The following is a 20,096-nucleotide window of genomic DNA, read 5'->3' as shown; positions in this document are numbered from 1 at the left end:
GGTGTATACAAAGGTTACATTCTTTCCGTTTGAGCAAATAACCCGAATGGAATTGGAATATTTGGGTCAATGTAAACATGACTAGTGTTACATGTGCTTGGCAAATCCTGCATTTACAACACATATACACTAGGGGGCAGAATTTTGCACACTATGAGGTCATGGAGTTCAGTAGTAGGCTTTATCCCCCACTTACTAAGAGGCATCAGACATCGATTGTGTAATAAAATCTGGGTGTGATGGATTGATTGAATTGAAACAAATGATGTCACAGCATAAAGGATTTTTAAAATGAGTGTAAGTGGATTTATGCGGTGTACATATTTTACCTTAGCTTGGTGCAGGTCCACACCATACATTGCAAGCTTCTTGGCGTTCTCCAGAAACAACATGTCAGCTTGGGCTGGACTCATTGACCTTTGAAAAAAAAAAAAAGGATGAAAATGTATAACAGATTCCATTCTTTATGTCATAATAGCGTGTGGACGCTTACCTGTATGTGCGATGCAGCTCCATCACCTTGTCCTCCAGCTCTTTGCTCTGTCCGGGAGCAAGACTGAGATCTTTAACGTAGTCAGCTCCATGGACTTCTGGGTCATATTCCCCAAGCTCTGACTGTGCCGTGTAAGAGCCCAGCAGGGACAGGGTGACAAAGGAACAGGGAAGAACTCCGCTCATGATGTCCTTCCTGAGCTGAAGACATAAATAGTACCTGGAAAATAAGGAGGGAATATCAATATCTGCATCCTCGATAACAGCATAAGGAACATTTAAGAGGAGTTAACCTGGTGAGGTCTTCAGTAAGCTGTGCCGGGTCAGGAGGGTAGAACTTTATGTTGAAAGTAAACTCGTAGATAGCACCGGGAACTTGTTTGCGAATCTCCTTGGTCTGTTCCAGCCATGTCTATGTTGTACATAAAACATACATTACCATAATAGCATGTATATTTCTGGATCAAATGTCAATGGAACTTGGTTTGAAAATCAAAATCTATTTATAAAAGGTGAATATAGCCACTAAGAATCGACCGATACATCGGCCGGTTGATATATCGGGCCGATATTTGTGTTTTTTCCTTGAATCGGTATCGGCCGATACGTTCATGGGTTCGCCGATATATTTTTCCGCAGCGTGATTTAGAGTCAGGCATCCACCGGGTCAGCTTTGTGTTGCCCCAGCGGGAGAGGCCCAAGCAAAATCAGCCATCGGCTAAGGGTGATGGGGAAAAAATCGGCATCAGCCCCCAAAAAAACATATCGGTCGATCCCTAGTGTTTACATTTCAATAAATATTTGTTTAAACATGAGACCTGGAATATTTGTTATCATGGTCATTTTTTCATGTAAATTGAGGGATCAAAAGCAGTATCGGCCACAAATATCGGCCCAAAAAAATCGGCATTGGCCCCCAAAAAACATATCGGTCGATCCCTAGTGTTTACATTTCAATAAATATTTGTTTAAAATTGAGACCTGGAATATTTGTTATTATCATTTCATATCAAAGCAGTATCGGCCACAAATATCGGCCCAAGCAAAATCAGCCATCAGCTAAGGGTGATGGGAAAAAAATCGGTATCGGCATCGGCCCCCAAAAAACATATCGGATGATCCCTAGTGTTTACATTTCAATAAATATTTGTTTAAACTTGAGACTTATAATATGTGTTATCATTGTCATTTTTTCATGTAAATTGGGGGATCAAAAGCAGTATCGGCCATCGGCTAAGAGTGATGGGAAAAAATCGGCATTGGCCCCCAACAAATACATATGGGTCGATCCCTAGTGTTTACATTTCAATAAATATTTGTTTAAACACGAGATCTGGAATATGTGTTATCATGGTAATTTTTTCATGTAAATTGAGGGATCAAAAGCAGTATCGGCCATCGGCTAAGGGTGATGGAGAAAAATCGGTATCGGCATCATCCCCAAAAAAACATATCGGTCGATCCCTAGTTTTTACGTTTCAATAAATATTTGTTTAAACATGAGACCTGGAATATTTGTTATCATGGTCATTTTTTCATGTAAATTGAGGGATCAAAAGCAGTATCGGCCACAAATATCATCCCAAGCAAAAATCGGTATCGGCATCAGCTCCAAAAACAACATATTGGTCGATCCCTAATAGCCACCTCAAACAAACTCAGTAAAAAGCTGACCTTGCTGCTTGGTGTTTCCCAGTGAGCCACGCCAAAGTAATCTTTCTCCAACAGGTTAAGGTGGTCACACACTTTAGTGATGAGATCCTGCCCTTTAGCGTGTTTCTAAATGAGAAGACACCATCAGGAAGAAATGATTAGATAAGATAAGACTCAGACGCAAGCATCATGTAACCTGCGGTCACTTACGTCAAGCTCACACTCAAACGTGGTGTCATCCAGTAAGGTGACTTTGCACTGAATGGTTTTCAGGCGTTTGGAGCCTTTGACGTCATCGCCCTTCTTCTCGGTCTTCTTATCCTTAGCAGGCTTCGGCTCTTTCACCTCCTCCTTGGGCTTCTCCCCTTCGTTTGACTCCTTTTCCTGAGGTTCTGGTTCTTCCTCGATCTTCTCAGCGCCATCTTCCTTGACTTCTTTGACTTCTTCGGGATCTTCTTTGATTTCAACGTCCTCCTTGCGTTCCTCTGGAGCTGGCTGGAGGAGTCAGAAGGAGAATGTGATGAGTGGATGGTTTGATTATGATGAAATAATACAGTACATCCAATCCAATCCACTTTTTTATTTATATAGCACATTTTATAAACAGAGTTTCCAGTGCTCTTCGAGCGTGAGGCGGGGTACACCCTGGACTGGTGGCCAGCCAATCACAGGGCACATATAGACAAACAACCATTCACACTCACATTCATACCTATGGACAATTTGGAGTCGCTAATTAACCTAGCATGTTTTTGGAATGTGGGAGGAAACCGGAGTACCCGGAGAAAACCCATGCATGCACGGGGAGAACATGCAAACTCCACACAGAGACGGCCGAGGGTGGGATTGAACTCGGGTCTCCTAGCTGTGAGGTCTGCGCGCTAACCACTCGACTGCCATGCAGCCTGCAATTTTTCATTCATTCATTTTCTACCGGTTATCCTCACAAGGGTCGCGGGGGTGCTGGAGCCTATCCCAGCTGTCTTCTACACCCTGGACTGGTGGCCAGCCAATCAAAGGGCACATATAGACAAAGAGATGGTCGAGGGTGGAATCGAACTTGAGTGAGGCCTACGTGCTAACCACTTGTCTGCTGTGCAGCCACAATATAAACTATGAACATTAAAACATTGGATATCAAAAGTATGTTAACTCCTCCTTGTTTACTTCTCTGACAACCTAATTGATATATACTACCCAGCATGCCTTGCAGCAGGAATATATAATATATAACATTCATACCTATGGACAATTTGGAGTCGCTAATTAACCTAGCATGTTTTTGGAATGTGGGAGGAAACCGGAGTACCCCGGAGAAAACCCGGGAGAGAACATGAAAACTCCACACAGAGATGGCCGACGGTGGAATTGAACCCTGGTCTCCTAGCTGTGAGGTGTTAACCACTCCTCCACCGTGCAGCCTGCAATTTTTCATACATTCATTTTCTACTGCTTATCCTCACAAGCAATAAGCTTACACTAACCTGCATCTCTGTGCTGCTGAGTGAGTGGCGTTCAGGAACTGGTTCGGTTTCCGGTTCGGTTTTAAGTTCTGGTTCCGGGGCAGCAATGGGTGCTTTTACTTTGTCTTCACTTGACGCCTTCGCCTCTTCCTCCATTTCTTTTTTCCCTTTCTCCTTTTTGCTTCCCTTGTCTTCTTCCTGTTTGGTTTTATCTTCAGTCTTCTTTTTGCCGTCTTCTTTCCCTTTCTCCTCTTTCTTTGTGGCCTCCTTTATTTTCTCCTCCTTCCTTTTGGTTTCTTTTAATTTGTCCTCCTCTTTCTTCTTGGCCTCCTTCAGTTTTTCATCTTTCTTTTTGGCCTCCTTCAGTTTTTCGTCTTCTTTTTTCTTGGCCTCCTTCAATTTGTCCTCCTCTTTCTTTTTGGCCTCCTTCAGTTTCTCCTCCTCCTTCTTCTTAGCCTCCTTGGATTTCTCCTCTTCTTTCTTTTTTAATTTCTCCTCCTTTGCCTTCTCCTCCTCCTCCTTCTTTTTGGCCTTCTCCTCCTCTTTCTTCTTTGCTTTTTCTGCCTCTTTGGCCTTTTCTTCTTCCCTTTTCTTCTTGTTCTCCTCCTCTCTCTTCTTTGCTCTTTCTTCTTCCTCTGCTTTTCTCTTGGCTTTCTCCTCTTCTTTTTTCTTCACCCGCTCCTCTTTTTCTTTTTTCTTCGCCCCCTTTTTGTCGACTTTTTCCTCCTCTTTGCTCTCCTCGACGGCCTCCGTTCCTGTTGCGTCTTCTCCTTCGACTTCTACTTCTACAGCAGGTGTCGTTTCTTTCGCCTCCAATTTGTCCTCCTCTTTTTCCTGAGCCTCCTCTACCTTTTGCTCGGCTTTCGTCTCCTCCTCGTCTGCTTTCGTGTCCTCTTCCTCTGCTTTCTTCTCTTGCTCCTCTTCCTTTTTCGCCTCGGTTGTTTTCACCTTCTCTGCATCCTTTTCCTCTGTTTTCTTCTTGGCTTCTTTCTTTTTCTTCTTACTGCCCTTCTTCTCAAGTTTTTCTGGCTCTGTCTTTTTTTCCTCCTTTTGTGATTTCTCTTGGCTCTTTTTGACCTCTTTTGAATCCGATTTCTCCTCCACGTGAGCCTCCTGCTCTTCGCTTTTCACTTTCTCCTCCTTTTCCTCTTCTGTGCTGTCAGTCTTTTCCTCCTTGTCCTCCTTTTCCTCTCTTGCTTTCTCCGCCTCAAAGCCCTCTCCTTCCGAGCACTGGGAGCGACGCTTGAGAAAGGAGGAAAAGAGACGAGAGAGGCCTTTGCCAGCGGAGGTTCTGGTGCGAGGCTTCAGTTGCTCCTCTTCAGGGGAGGATGCTGCATTGGCAGGCCCGGCCTCGGTAGCCTGGTCCTGGGTCTTCTTGGCCAACTGTTCCCCCCCTTCTGGTTCGGATGTGGTCGCCTCGGGACTCTGCTTATTCTCGGGTTCGGGTTCGGCGGCGCTGGCCTTCTGCTTGCCTTCAGTGTCCGCCTCGCTTGCGGCACTTGCCTCTGTTGTCATGGTAGCCACTGGGGTGGAGAACAAGAAAGGAGTCAGATGTGCGGGGAAAAAAAAAAAGGTCACAGTGCGGTGCTGAAAGTGACGGAGCACAACGCCGCCGCCGCCGCGCTTGAAAGACAACAAACAAGATTAGGATCAATCAGCTTTTAATCTCGTGCTTCGTAAACATGGCTAACACTGTTTGGCAAACAAATGAAATAAACAACACCGCAACATCAACACGGCGAGTTTGTATACGCATGTGACGGGAACAAACACGTTTGGCCGTATTATGTTCAAACACAATTATCAAGCTTCCTGTTTCGTATGAGAAAGGGGTCAGTTGCGGTCAAAATAGTACGTCTTGTGTCGCATTGTGTACTTTTCACTTCCGTATTCGAGTGGCATGAAGCCAAGTGTCAGCCGTGAACTACATTCACGTGTTTACACACACACACACACACACACACACACACAACTCCCACAGTACACGCTCATGCACAGACGAGACACAAAGGCCGTCCTTGTTAGACGGATACAGTAGCGTGGTGGTGTTGATATGTCGTACTGAGTTCACAATGCTCCCTGTTAGGGACTCATTAAATCTTATGGACACAAAAGAGGCATTCAAGTCTGTAGGTGACTATCAGCGTCGCTGTCATCTGTGCCAACTTCAATCATCAACCTGTGTAGGCCATTTTAGTAAGATTCTTACATAGAGAAACTTCTTCTACCACTTTTCCTCAAGAGGGTCGCAGGAGGTGCTGGAGCCTATCCTAGCTGTCTTCGGGCGAGAGGCGGGGTACACCCTGGACTGGTGGCCAGCCAATCACAGGGCACATGTAGACAAACAACCATTCACACTCACATTCATACCTATGGACAATTTGAGGTCGCTAATTAACCTAGCATGTTTTTGGAACGTGGGAGGAAACCGGAGTACCCGGAGAAAAGAACGTGCAAACTCCACACAAAGATGGCCGACGGCGGAATCGAACTCGGGTCTCCTAGCTGTGAGGTCTGCGCGCTAACCACTCGTCCACCGTGCAGCCCCAATAATACATTCATTTTCTACTGCTTTTCCTCACAAGGGTCGCAGGGGTTGCTGGAGCCTATCCCAGCTGTCTTTGGGCAAGAGGCGGGGTACACCCTGGACTGATCGCTAGCCAATCACAGGGCACATATAGACAAACAACCATTCACACTCACATTCATACCGATGGACAATTTGAGGTCGCTAATTAACCTAGCATGTTTTTGTAATGTGGGAGGAAACCGGAGTACCCGGAGAAAAGAACGTGCAAACTCCACACAAAGATGGCCGAGGCCGGAATCGAACTCTGGTCTCCTAGCTGTGAGGTCTGAACGCTAACCACTCGTCCACCGTGCAGCCCCAATAATACATTCATTCATTCATTTTCTACCGCTTTTACTCAAGGGTCGCGGGGGTGCTGGAGCCTATCCCAGCTGTCAAACAACCATTCACACTCACATTCATACCTATGGACAATTTGGAGTCGCTAATTAACCTAGCATGTTTTTGGAATGTGGGAGGAAACCGGAGTACCCGGAGAAAACCCACGCATGCACGGGGAGAACATGCAAACTCCACACAGAGATGGCCGAGGGTGGAATTGAACTCGGGTCTCCTAGCTGTGAGGTCCGCGCGCTAACCACTTGACCGCCATGCCGCCCCCGGATTATGAATTTTCCCCGGAAAAGTTTCACCGACAAATAGTAAACATAAGCAAATGTGTCTTGATGGCGCTAATGCACACGAAAGCTGCTTGCCAACCGCCAATAAACAACAGTAGAAAAACACCACGAAGAAGAATGCAGTCTGACAACTTTCCGTTTGAGCGGGTACAAGATACCTCAACCGGATTGGTGAAATGAATATTCCACCCCTGGGAATCCAGTTATACATTAATTCGGATTGGCACTTTTCTTTCGGAATGAGGTGTATACAAAGGTTAGATTCTTTCCGTTTTTTGGGAATTAGAATATTTAGGTCCATGTAAACGTGGCTACAGTGACAGTTGCAGCCAAGCAGCCTAGCAGTTTAATGAACACGGCTTTGTTGGGGTTGCGGAGAGGGCAGATCTGGCATATTTAGAAAGGTCTTACTAACTGACTAAAGCCTTCGACTGACGGAAATACTCTATCACGCAAACCTCAGCTGGCTGAGATGTGTCCCTTTCAGTTACCTGTGCAACGTTTTTGTCGACTACGTCTTGTATTATTTGCTAAGTAACGTTCCACTGTTTCCATTTCCTCCATGTGTAGAGGATGGGGGAGGGGGAGATGCTAGACAGGCAGACAGAGGGGCAGGCCAATCTTCCAGATGTACAGGGACTGTCTCCAAAAGGGGTGCAAAAGCTTGGCCCGCTATACCATGCATGCATCCCATTGCAGGACAGCAGGAGAGGAGGAGGAGGGGGGTACATACACACAGAGACAAAATCCTCTTTAGCCCTCCCATTGTTTGTGTCCAGTGACCAATAACTACGCTGCACTCTATAACTAATCCCCACTACCCCCTCCCCCCTTACCCCCGCAAAGAGACCCTCCATAGGCCTTTTTCCCCCAGGTCACCACACACTCGCATAGCTGGTATGCATCAGTGCTCACAGCCTCCATCGAGTCTTTTAATGCTCTGTCATCTCAATTCTGATTGTCAGGAAGCAGACGTGCTCCTAATGGACCAGCTGAGCTTGTGCCTGCTGCCTCCTCCATTTTGTGTTGCCTATCTAACATCTCAGCTATCTGCCAGCTGAGCAGGGGGGGGGGGCGGACTCCATCACTTGACGGATGGAGATAACAGAAGCCACGCCGGGGCACGATCAATCTTTGGTTAAGGGATGCTTTTGCTGCCATGGAAGCGAGGATATAAAATGATGCTGTACTGTAAAGAAAGAAAACATAATGAGTCTCTTTAATAAAACTGTATTACAAATCAAAACACGTTCTTCAAAGTACTTATCAAAGTTATTATATTGAGCCAGCTATACATTTTACACTGACAGCTGGGATAGGCTCCAGCACCCCCCTGCGACCCTTGTGAGGATAAGCGGTAGAAAATGAATGAATGAATAAGAGTATAACTAGTTAGCTCAGTCGCTCGCTATGCTAGCAGCGGCCGTTTCTTATATAGCGATATCATAGTTTGAATGTGATGTAAACAAATAATTTAATTATGTTAAAAACCTGTATTTTAAAGTCCTAAACAGGTTTCCGATGCAATAACTGCGAAAATGTTCTATTTTGAAATCCTACTTAGCGAAAATTCACTTCTGGAATCAATTAATGCTAAATGCTAATGCCAAAAGCGAAATTACTGTATTCATCTTATTTCATAAAAACACTTAAAAGAATCAATTATGTACATTTAAGACCAGAGCGTTGAATTATGAATTTTTAGTAACTGCGAAAATGTTCTATTTTGAATCCTACTTAGCGAAAATTTACTTCTGAAATCAATTAATGCTAATGCTAAATGCTAACACCAAAAGTGAAATTACTGTATTTATCTTATTTCATAAAAAACACTTAAAAGAATAAATTATGTACATTTAAACGCCAGAGCTTTGAGTTTTTCTTTGAGTGAATTTTTAGTATCAACACGTCAACTTTTTCTTTACTTTGTGCCTTTTTGCTCCATTTTGTAAATTTTTGCTGTTATTTTTTTGTGATTAATTTTATTTTAAAACCTGCTGTGGGTCAAAAATAAACAAGTCACGGACTGTAAATGACGCTCGGGTCGTACTTTGGACACCCCTGCTCCAGCGCTAGCCTGACGACCAGGCTAAAGGCTAAACTGTGACTCTGAATCTGATGTAATGATTAGAACAGCCATTTTCATTACAAATGTTGATTAAAAAATGGAGGATAATGTCAACATCAAGTGAGCAACAGGGTTGGATGAACTGGGATATCAATTACGAGTGGTTTTCCCCATTCCCTGGTGGTTCCGGATTGAAACCCTCATGAAAAGACGGGAATAACTGTACTTCCCTTAGAGGGTCGCCATCTTTTTCCTGTGCAGGGACCCCTTTTATTATTACTTATGTCGCTGGTATGACTGAACCATATGAACTCTACCTAGCAACAAGTGATGATGTGGCCAGAAAATATTCTATATGTTTGACAGCTGTGTGCGAACATGTAAGCTGAAGTCGACAGGAGGTGCTGATTGAGGAAGAGCTTTCACAGAAGGAGGAGGAGGAGGAGGTACGGTATATAAATAGCCACATGCGCTCAAGATGCTGGGACTCATTAGGTAGCCTTTACAGCCATCTATTTATGTCCACGGCAATTGTGCATGGCACGCAAATGCACATGTAATGTCATGCAAAAACAACGTCATGAAGTCGGAGCTCCTTTTGTAAACGTGAACGCTAACAATGATGCTAGTTCCGGACATACGCTACTATCATATAAAACAACACCGCAATGTAAAGAAAGCATGTTTCCTGGCCACTCGGGAGCAGGCTTAAGGAATTAGAAGGAGTTTAGAGTTAATCAGGCCCAAGTTACCAAAGTGAGATTATCTCTACCTGCTTGCTATCTCGCTGGCTCAATGGACTCAGGACTCTTGAGCAACCCTTCTGGATGCATCTAAGCATCTTGGTCAGGGCTCTACATTAGGTGAGAACTACTTGCCTGAACTTGCCCTATGCAAAATGAAAAGACTGCCATAATGATATCATCTAATTTTTGTGGCATCACATGAGAATCTCAAATAAAGATTAAATTATTATAATTTCTTGTGGTTGTTTTCCTACATAGATCATAGACGTTGTGCTTATTAAATAATAAATGACAACACAAGGGGCGGCACGGCGGTCGAGTGGTTAGCACACAGACCTCACAGCTAGGAGACCAGGGTTCAATTCCACCCTCGGCCATCTCTGTGTGGAGTTTGCATGTTCTCCCCGTGCATGCGTGGGTTTTTCCTCCGGGTACTCCGGTTTCCTCCCACATTCCAAAAACATGCTAGGTTAAATTAGCGACTCCAAATTGTCCATAGGTATGAATGTGAGTGTGAATGGTTGTTTGTCTATATGTGCCCTGTGATTGGCTGGCGAGAAAATATGTCTCCCTTGAAAAAAAAACATAAATTGGAAACAAATATCTCAAAAATGGCTGCACAGTGATCGAGTGGTTAGCGCGCAGGCCTCACAGCTAGGAGACCCGAGTTCAATTCCACACTCAGCCATCTCTGTGTTTGTATGTTCCAGTTTCCTCCCACATTCCAAAAACATGCTAGGTTAATTAGCGACTCCAAATTGTCCATAAGTATGAATGTGAGTGTGAATGGTTGTTTGTCTATATGTGCCTTGTGATTGGCTGGTGAGAAAATATGTCTCCCTCGAAAAAAAAAAACATAAATTGGAAACAAATATCTCAAAAATGGCTGCACAGTGATCGAGTGGTTAGCGTGCAGGCCTCACAGCTAGGAGACCCGAGTTCAATTCCCCACTCAGCCATCTCTGTGTTTGTATGTTCCAGTTTCCTCCCACATTCCAAAAACATGCTAGGTTAATTAGCGTCTCCAAATTGTCCATAGGTATGAATGTGAGTGTGAATGGTTGTTTGTCTATATGTGCCCTGTGATTGGCTGGCGACCAGTCCAGCGTGTACCTCACCTCTCGCCCCAAGACAGCTGGGATAGGCTCCAGCACCCCCGCGACACTTGTGAGGAAAAAGCGGTAGAAAATGAATGAATGAATGACATGAATGAGTGATTCACTCACTCATTTGCTGCCGCTAATAAAATACTTTTTGGTGTTTTCCTTCAGAAGTTGTTGAAGAATTAGACGATGTTGGCAGGGACGCCATGATAGATGTTTTCGTAGTCAAACGATCGCTGATTGGTTGATCGCGAACAAGAACGGGTGTGGGTAAAACGCAGACTGTGGATTATGGACCGCGGTCTAAATAAAGAATTCTGATTGGTCCATTTCAATATTTGTAAGGATTGGTTTGCAAATGACCACATTACGCAGTCCCGTGTTTTACCAACACCCAACTAGAACCGCTTTTTAAAAAAACAAAAAAATGACAAAGTGCACTTGCCCGACGGGAATATCACTGATTGGATTTACTTGCCCGAATTTTATTTTAACTTCGTTATAACATCGTTATTGTGTGCAAAAGAAATTGCAAAGCACAGAGGCGATCTGGCTGCGCTGATTCACAGTTGTAAGTGGCGCTCTGCCCTACTGGCTAAAAACCAAGCGAATCAGGACAGTTAAGCTGAAGGCCAAGATACGTGTCCTCCGACCACATGGTGGACTCCGATTATTAACCTTGCCTAGTAAACACACAGTGCACGCATGCCAACATGCATGACAACACGTGACCGGCTCAGATGTACTGTATGTTAAATGCACATATGCGTGCCCAACATCACCTACTTTCGTGTCAGCGGCAAAACGTTATAATGGAAGTGGAAAGAGGCACAAGGACATTCAAAGGAGTGTATTTCAGAGGCTTTTTTTTTGTCTGGTTTAGGGTGTAAACTTATCCAAGCCCGGTTCTGAAGTAATCAATACACACAGATGGCTTGTGCCGCCGATAGTGTAACATGAACCACCATGGGAAATGAATGGAGGAGCCTGATTGATTTAGGATGGTCTCCCTGTAAGTGATTCAAAACCAAGGACTCGTTCAGACTGTGAACATCATGCAAATATTCGTGTTCAGATTAGGGGTTTAAGAAAATATTGTTTCGATATATCGCGATACTTCATATATATGGATATTTTTAGGCATTTATCATAGACTGTATATGGCAGGGGTCTCAAACACGCGGCCCAAATGTGGCCCACCGGACACTAGTTTGAGACCCCCGCCTTGATATGAAAGTTTAATGTTAGTGCGGCCGGCGCAAGTTTGATATGGATGCTGTATGGTATCATGTACCCAGAAAAAAATTATTACTTTTGATTAATGTTCATGTTAAAGGTTAAATAACTTAATAGTTATCCTCCCTATCCGTGTGGAAGTGGTAAGTTTTTGGCTATTTAAGTTTAAAGGAAATAACTTGAAGGCTACCGTTTTAGGTCGCTAGCTCTCTAGTTTGCGAGTTAGCATGTGTCTCAAGAGCCTGCAGTTGCGCAATATGTTGTAAATAAAAAAAAGAGTATAAATGTGACTATAGTCGTGTTTTGTCATGTCTACAGGGCTCTAATAATGCTTTGTTCATTTTAATCTGAAAAAAATAATTTGTCTACCCACCAACTATATGTGGTTTCTTAAGTTTTTATTATTTGCCGTTTTATTATTATTATTATAATATTTATTTATTACTGATTGATTGATTTTCTTTATTCTTGATTTGTTTATTTATTTTTCATCTTATTTTGTGTAGAAAAATAAAAAGTAAAATATTTGAGTGGAACAGTGGAATGTTTTATCAGAGCTTTTCTTGTAGAAAATCGGAACCAAAGCAAAGTTTATTCATTTTTCTGTTTTTAATAAATGCGTTTTTTTTGGAAAACCTGATGCGGCCCAGTCTCACCCAGACCCTAGCTCCAGTGGCCCCCAAGTAAATTGAGTTTGAGACCCCTGGTATATGGTATTTATTCAAGTGCAGAAACAACAAAGTTTCATTTGTGATTTGAATTGAGTAAAAGTAAGGGCTGTATGGCGGTCGAATGGTTAGCGCACAGGCCACACAGCTAGGAGGCCGGGGTTCGATTCCACCTTCGGCCATCTCTGTTTGGAGTTTGCATGTTCTTTTCTCCGGGTACTCCGGTTTCCTCCCACACTCAAAAAAAAAAACATGCTAGGTTAATTAGCGACTCCAAATTGTCCATAGGTATGAATGTGAGTGTGAATTGTTGTTTGTCTATATGTGCCCTGCGATTGGCTGGCCACCAGTCCAGGGTGTACCCCGCGACCCTCGTGAGGAAAAGCGGTAGAAAATAAATGAATGAATAATCTTTAACTACAAGAAAAACAAAAAAATATCGCCTTGTTAACAGTATCGTCATATATCGTATCGTGATACGTATTGTATCGCCAGATTCTTGCCAATACACACCCCGTGAGGATTTACCATATGTCAATCTGGAGTCATCAAAGCAAAAAAAAATACGAACGACTCGATGCAACCGTTTCGATTTCCTGAGTGAGTCTGTCTGCCATTCACAAAAGGAAAGCAGCAGCATCATCCATGGAGTGAATGCATGTGAATGCATCTTGTTTACTGAGCACAACACAGTAGTAGTCTAACTGCCCAAACGCATCATAACTCCTAAAAGAGGATTAACAGCAGCAAGCTCCTATGGGACCTCAATGACCTCACTCTCACACAGCACAGCCACAAAAACATCCTTGGGCAACTCCAGTGCTCTCAACGCTGCTGATTCAGCAATAAAAACAAGCGACCCCGAGCACCATCATGTTGTTTCTTAACCTCATTGTTGTTTTTTTTTTTTTTATCCTTGCTGCCCATTGAACCGTGCGAACCCTGCCAGCCTCCACATCACATCACACGCTCCAAGCGCCGTAGCTGCTTCATGAACGATGATCCGACTATATTCATCCAACGGTACCCTCAATGGAGATGAGGCTTTTTTTTTTTGCATGGGTTTCTCTTAAAAATGTGTCGTGAGAGAGTGAAGAAGTGCAGGCATACATTTTTATATGCCACCCTCACAGTGAGTGAGTGTATTTTTAACCCATCTCTCCTCTTGGGGGTGAAAGCATGTCATGTCAAGCAGAAAATTTAATTCAATAGCAGGGGCATCTTTGAGTCGAACTGAAAAACAACTGCTCGTCGAATATGTTTTGCGGAACGACACTTGAACACAACCATATTAGTACATGTTTTTCTTTTCTTTTCTTATACATCATGCAAGAATGTAAATGTGCTTTGAATACAATGTGTATGTGGTATATCACTACATAATCATGCATTCTAATTTTGCAAGTGAATATTATATTGCGTGCAAATGCTTGTATCTTTGCACAAGAGTGGAAAGGTCCCCCCCTCCCTAGCCATGTTTACAAAAACAACTCACATGTACACGGCGACTACTTTTGATTTGTGAGGGATAACCTCGTATATGTTATATTTTGACAACAAATTAAGATGTGAATTAAACAACATGTTTAACTTTTGCCCTTAAAATTTACAGCGCAAATATAAGCGGAGCTGGTGTCGCACCAGCGTGCGGCGATTTAAAACAATCCCCCCGGTATGAAAATGGCGCCGAATGTGCGACGAAACAAAATAAACAAACTCCTCCGTCAGCATCACCGTCATCTTTATATTCGGACTCACCTAGTGCGGGTTTGGCATCCACAAGGAAAAGCGAAATATAGCACAAGAGAGCCCCTCCCAAAAACAATCCAGTATTCGTTACGTTCACAAGACGAACAATGTTGAGGAGGCACACATGCTTTGTTGTGTTGGAGGTGTCCGACGCTCGTAAAAGGGGCGGAGCTTTCACTCCACAGGCTTGGACCCCACTCGGGACCCAGCATGCCACATGTAAGGTGCACGCAACTTCCTGTTCAATCGACCTTAAATCACGTTCAAGGTAATGGTAATGGTAATATTTCATTTGAACATGCATCAGATTGCAATTGAATGCATCCCATAATCAGTTCACAGTTCCACATGTCCAAAAGGAGTAGGAAGAAGCAAAGCTTATTAAATCCTACCCCTCCATCTGGTACTTTTACAATCAGTAACTGTTACATTTGTTCACTTCCTGCTTTCCTAATATAGTTTAAGTTTTTATTTTTTTTAAATGTTTTAAATTTTTTTAAAAATGTTTTTACCATGTGACCCTCATGAGGAAAAGCGGTAGAAAATGAATGAATGAATGAATAAAATGTTTTTAATTTTTTTAAATGTTTTTAATTTTTTAAAATGTTTTTAATTTTATTTTTTTATTTTTAAAAAACAATTTTAATTTTAATTTTAATTTTAATTTTAATTTTAATCTGGTACCTTTACAATTAGTAACTGTTACATTTGTTCACTTCCTGCTTTCCTAATATAGTTTAGTTTTTTTATTTATTAATTTCATTAATTTATTTTTATTTTTACATAAAAGGGTACCATAGTAAGTGTCAATATAGTGATATGTATAGCACATCATGACTGGTTCAAGACTCTTCATCTTTGTATTTAGCAAACATCAACTGCTTGTATTGTTTCTTGAATTGGCTCATCGTTGTGCATTGTTTGAGGGTCTTACTCAATCCATTCCATAGTTTGATTCCACATACTGAAATGCTATGGCTTTTTAACGTAGTCCTAGCATAGAAGTGTTTCAAATTTAATCCTAATACTAATGTATTCTCATTAGTTTCAGGAAAATTCCCTATTTATCTCGCAACACACACACACACACACCATCTCGCAAAGTTGCTGAGAAATCTCAAATTTCCATTTCCTGTTCTAAAACAAGAGTGGTCATTATTTCCACTTAAATCAACACACAACAACAAAATCAGTGTTACATCCAGATCTATCCTTCAAACACAAACAAGCCCATCCATACTTGACATGCACACACTCCAGCCGTCTTAATGGACCCCTAAATGGTCCCCACCCATCTGCCTGACCCCATTAGGGACATACGGCTGATGGGCAGCGGGGTGGGGGGGTGGAGAAGGGGAAGTAAAGGGGTTCATTATTCCCTCTCAGACGCCGTCGCAGTTGTCTAACACGAGAGAGACAAGCGGTATACACACAGTCACATTAAATGGAAGATCTTACCAGGAAATAGGTGATTGTGCTAATCCAGTGAATCCAAAGCAAAAATATTCCCCCAGCAATGTTTTTTTTTCTTGTAGACTTTGGTCACAGAGCAGCGTGACACCAAATCAGGGCGTGGAAAGCGCTGTTAAACATTGACTAATGCATTAACAGCAGAGACCCAACTAATCCCAACTGGGTGCCGACGGAAAGCCAGCACTTAGTTTATTTGTTCAGTTTCACCTCAGTGTGAGGTGACCCGGGGGTCTGAGTGAGAGAAACAAAAGGGGGGTGGCAAATGAAAGACAGGTTGCTTAGGAGACTGGCGGGGCCCTGGTGCAAAGAGCAGGTGTCGAGCCGGACCCAGGAGAGCGACGAGAGACAGAACCGAAGAGGGGAGGAGCAGCATCCGCAGACACACACAATCCCCCTGAGACAACGCCAGACTGGAAGCAAAGACGAGCTCACAATCACAAAGCAGACACACCCTTTTTAAAAAAAAGTGAAGTGTACACTCGGTTTTCTTCCGCCCTTTTGCTACCCCCCCTCCTCCAAAAAAAAAAAACTGGTACATGTATGATGGTGCACGGCATCATCCAGTTCCAGCTGAGTGCACAGCGGATGGGGAGGGGACTATGTTTGTTTGGAACATCTTTATCCCCTCTCTGGCTCCGTCACTCAATGATTACATAATAAAGTCCCATACCACTTCCACCCAGTTCATCTGGGCGCAGGTTTTCCCCCCCTTAAAGCCTTATGTAAAACCACACCGCCGCTATAGGAAAATCCTGCAAAATATGAATCGTTACCGCGGTTTTGTTAGTGCTCCCACCCCGGAGCTCTCAAGAGCACTAATGGGATGGCAACAGTACATAAATATTCATAAGGCACTGTTATATCATGAAGAATTCATAAAGCGGGAATGCTCTATGTTACTGCCCCAGTCTACAAGCACAAATGCTGTGTCCCCGATCACAAACTTTACATTAAGACATTCAAACAGCAACTGAAGCTTAACAAAGCTTTATTTGGAACAAAAAATTTAAATTTATTTGATTAGAAATGACTGAAAAATATGACTAAAATCTAAACTTTTGATATAAGACTGATTTATCTGGTAAGATTGCACTTAACTAAACAGTAATGGCCACTTTTGGCTGTCTGATGATTGTTATTATCATCATCTACCATTATATACTAATGTGCACTGCCATCTAGTGGACAAACTTGCACTTGCATTTTAAAATGTCTACTTGAATTATTTATTCATTCATTCATTTTCTACTGCTTATCCTCACAAGGGGTTGCGGGGGAATGCTGGAGCCTATTCCAGCTGTCTGGACTAGTGACCAGCCAATCACAGGGCACATATAGACAAACAACCATTCACACTCACATTCATACCTATGGACAATTTGGAGTCGCTAATTAACCTAGCATGTTTTTGGAATGTGGGAGGAAAACCGAAGTACCCGGAGAAAAGAACATACAAACTCCAAACAGAGATGGCCGAAGGTGGAATCGAACCCCGGTCTCCTAGTTGTGTGGCCTGTGTGCTAACCACTCATACGCCATACAGCCCTTACTTTTACTCATTCACTGAAAATGTAGTATTTAAAAGTATTTTCAAGTCACCAGGCTAAAGTCCAAGTCAAGTCCTGAGTCGTTGGTGTCAAAGTCTTACAAGTCTTTAGTAATAATATTAAGTCAAGTCTAAAGTCATCGAAAGTGTGACTTGAGTCCAAATCACATGACTCTAGTCCTGACCTGTGACCTTTTTTAAGTTCATTCATTCATTTATTTTCTACCGCTTATCATCTTGAGGGTCACGGGGGGTGCTGGAGCCTATCCCAGCTTTCTTTCGTGCGAGAGGCGGGGTACACGCTGGACTGGTTGCCAGCCAATCACAGGGCACATATAGACAAACAACCATTCACACTCACATTCATACCTATGGACAATTTGGAGTTGCTAATTAACCTAGCATGTTTTTGGAATGCGGGAGGAAACCGGAGTAACCGGAGAAAACCCATGCATGCACAAAGACAGCTGGGATAGGCTCCAGCACCCACTGCGACCCTCGTGAGGACAAGCGGTAGAAAATGAATGAATACTTGAAGTATTCCATTAATAATAATAACACCGTTCTTTGGCAATTTTTTGGGAAAAATAACATGGTTTGTGATGCCCATATTTAGGCATATGACAACCACTGACATAACAAATATGCTTCCTTTCCCATAAATCACTATTTTAATCTTGCATTACTTTAATCTTTCAATAAAACTTAAGAAAATATGAGTGGGGAAATATAAATAACGTATTAGAGAAGGGAATCCCGCCATTTCCTTTGCTACCTTAACACATCACTTGCAACCCATTTTGGGTGCGTGTGTTCCTGTAAGATAAAGATGTGTTTGCGTCCACATGCCCCAGGGCATTTGGGGGCTCCACCCCTTTTGAAAATGTAAGTGCCAGTACAACAACAGTAGTGTCCCAAAAAATTCACCGATTAATCTCAATATTCTCACTCATCTGTGCCTTGCAACTTAATTCCCCTGTAAAATGTTACATTCCAATACACTACACTAGTGTTTACTAGACGTAAAAGCAGGCAAATTAACGATAAAATATGTGTGCAAGGATGTAAATCGGTTACAAATGGTTGCAAATGGTCTCAGGTCATTTTTTTCCAAGGTAAAAAAGGGTAATGGATACTCACAGCATCATGTCACCAAACATCCCATTCACAGTGTCCACATGAAAAAGAGAAAAATAGTGTTAATTTTGCAAAGATACGAACAAAATACGAAATAAATCAGCTTTTGCTGCAAAATGAATTTGTATTCAATCACAAATATGACAGCAAACATGCATTTGTGCTGATTATCACTGCAAAACTTTGCAAACAAAACTGATCATTTGCATATATTTGGGGTCTCTTTATATTTATATTAAACAGAGCTGCAACAACTAATCGATTAATCGATGATCATGGTTAACCAATTAATCAACAGCTGTTTTGGTTAAATATGTCAATATCGTCTAATTTCAGCCTCTCAAATGTGAATATTTTTTTTAATTTCATTAGTCATGCATGTTATTTCTGTTTTATCCAAAGCAACAACTAATCGATTAATCGATGATCATGGTTAACGAATTAATCAACAGCTGTTTTGGTTAAATATGTCAATATCCTCTAATTTCAGCCTCTCAAATGTGAATATATTTTTAAAATTTCATTAGTCATGCATGATATTTCTGTTTTATCCAAAGCAACAACTAATCGGTTAATCCATGATCATGGTTAACCAATTAATCAACAGCTGTTTTGGTTAAATATGTCAATATCGTCTAACTTCAGCCTCTCAAATGTGAATTTTTTTTAAATTTCATTAGTCATGCATGATATTTCTGTTTTATCCAAAGTCACAATTGAAACAGCTTTGAAATCAGATTAATCGACTAAGAAAATGATCATGATTGTATTTTTATGTCTACATTTATTGTGCAGGGGGAAAAAATCTGTTTCATCGATTAATCAAAAAAATAATCGACTGATTAATCAGTTATTAAAATAACCATTAGTTGCAGCCCCAATTAAAATTGCAACCAAAAAAACTAACTCAACATGTAAACTATTTTATAACAGATAATATAATGTTACATAGTAGTGCCATCTTTTTAGACAAACATATACGTATTAAGTAACAATTAATGCAAAAACATAAACGGGAAATAAGGTTTATACACTTCCGGTGTACTATATATGGGATAAGTTCATAAGTGCTAGCATAACAAAAAAACGGTGGTTTTGTTTATGTCTGTCACGTAGTATTGGCAGCGACTAACTACGCAGCTGGGACGAATTAAGAGGAGGGGAAACTTAAGTTGTACAAATACAAAACAAAGAGTGTGATTATTAAGGGTTCTTACCTGAGGGAAGACATGTTTAGAGGATGTGTTGGCGCCATCTTTAGTGAGAAGCCATTAGTTCTACAGCGTTTCCCTCCACAAGAGGATGAAGGGAGTCAGGCAGGTTTCCACGGAGGCGATGACGCAGCCTCAATGACCAAGCAAAACGTCGTCCTAGTGGGTGGAGTTATGAACTTTATTTTACCTATAAACGCTCATTTCTAACTGACTGTCAAATAAAGTGTGTGCTTAACGGGGTGAGCTTGTGAAAATGTCGTTGGAAGTGTTGCTATTAGGCTAATGACGTTAGCACAGGTGAGCTAGTTACTACCTCCAGAGAGGCGTGCGCATGCGCA

The 20,096-nt window shown here is 42.1% G+C and overlaps 1 protein-coding gene across 10 annotated transcripts in view; it reads right to left on the bottom strand.

Moving 5' to 3' along the window:
- The window catches only part of LOC131137133 (uncharacterized), a 46,345-nt gene extending 26,978 nt beyond the window's left edge, over positions 1–19,367 (bottom strand). For 2 of the 10 annotated variants that reach the window (XM_058084718.1, XM_058084717.1), the window contains exons 1-7: positions 14,398–14,863; positions 3,630–5,131; positions 2,356–2,640; positions 2,167–2,271; positions 786–904; positions 494–712; positions 330–417 (exon numbers count right to left, since the gene is read on the bottom strand). In XM_058084718.1, the coding sequence (XP_057940701.1) occupies positions 330–417; positions 494–712; positions 786–904; positions 2,167–2,271; positions 2,356–2,640; positions 3,630–5,131; positions 14,398–14,692 (2,613 nt within the window). In that variant the 5' untranslated portion in view covers positions 14,693–14,863. Of the gene's footprint in view, positions 1–329; positions 418–493; positions 713–785; positions 905–2,166; positions 2,272–2,355; positions 2,641–3,629; positions 5,132–14,397; positions 14,864–15,846; positions 16,335–18,547 lie in introns of those variants that run through there. The other 8 variants (XM_058084714.1, XM_058084713.1, XM_058084720.1 and 5 more) reach the window with 7 other exon arrangements.
- Between the last annotated feature and the right edge of the window lie 729 nt (positions 19,368–20,096).

This window comes from Doryrhamphus excisus, chromosome 10 (genome assembly GCF_030265055.1).
Source record: "Doryrhamphus excisus isolate RoL2022-K1 chromosome 10, RoL_Dexc_1.0, whole genome shotgun sequence".
In the NCBI taxonomy this organism is placed as follows: domain Eukaryota; kingdom Metazoa; phylum Chordata; class Actinopteri; order Syngnathiformes; family Syngnathidae; genus Doryrhamphus; species Doryrhamphus excisus.
The sequence above is the reverse complement of the archived record's forward strand: the minus strand, read 5'-3'. Positions and strand labels throughout refer to the sequence as shown.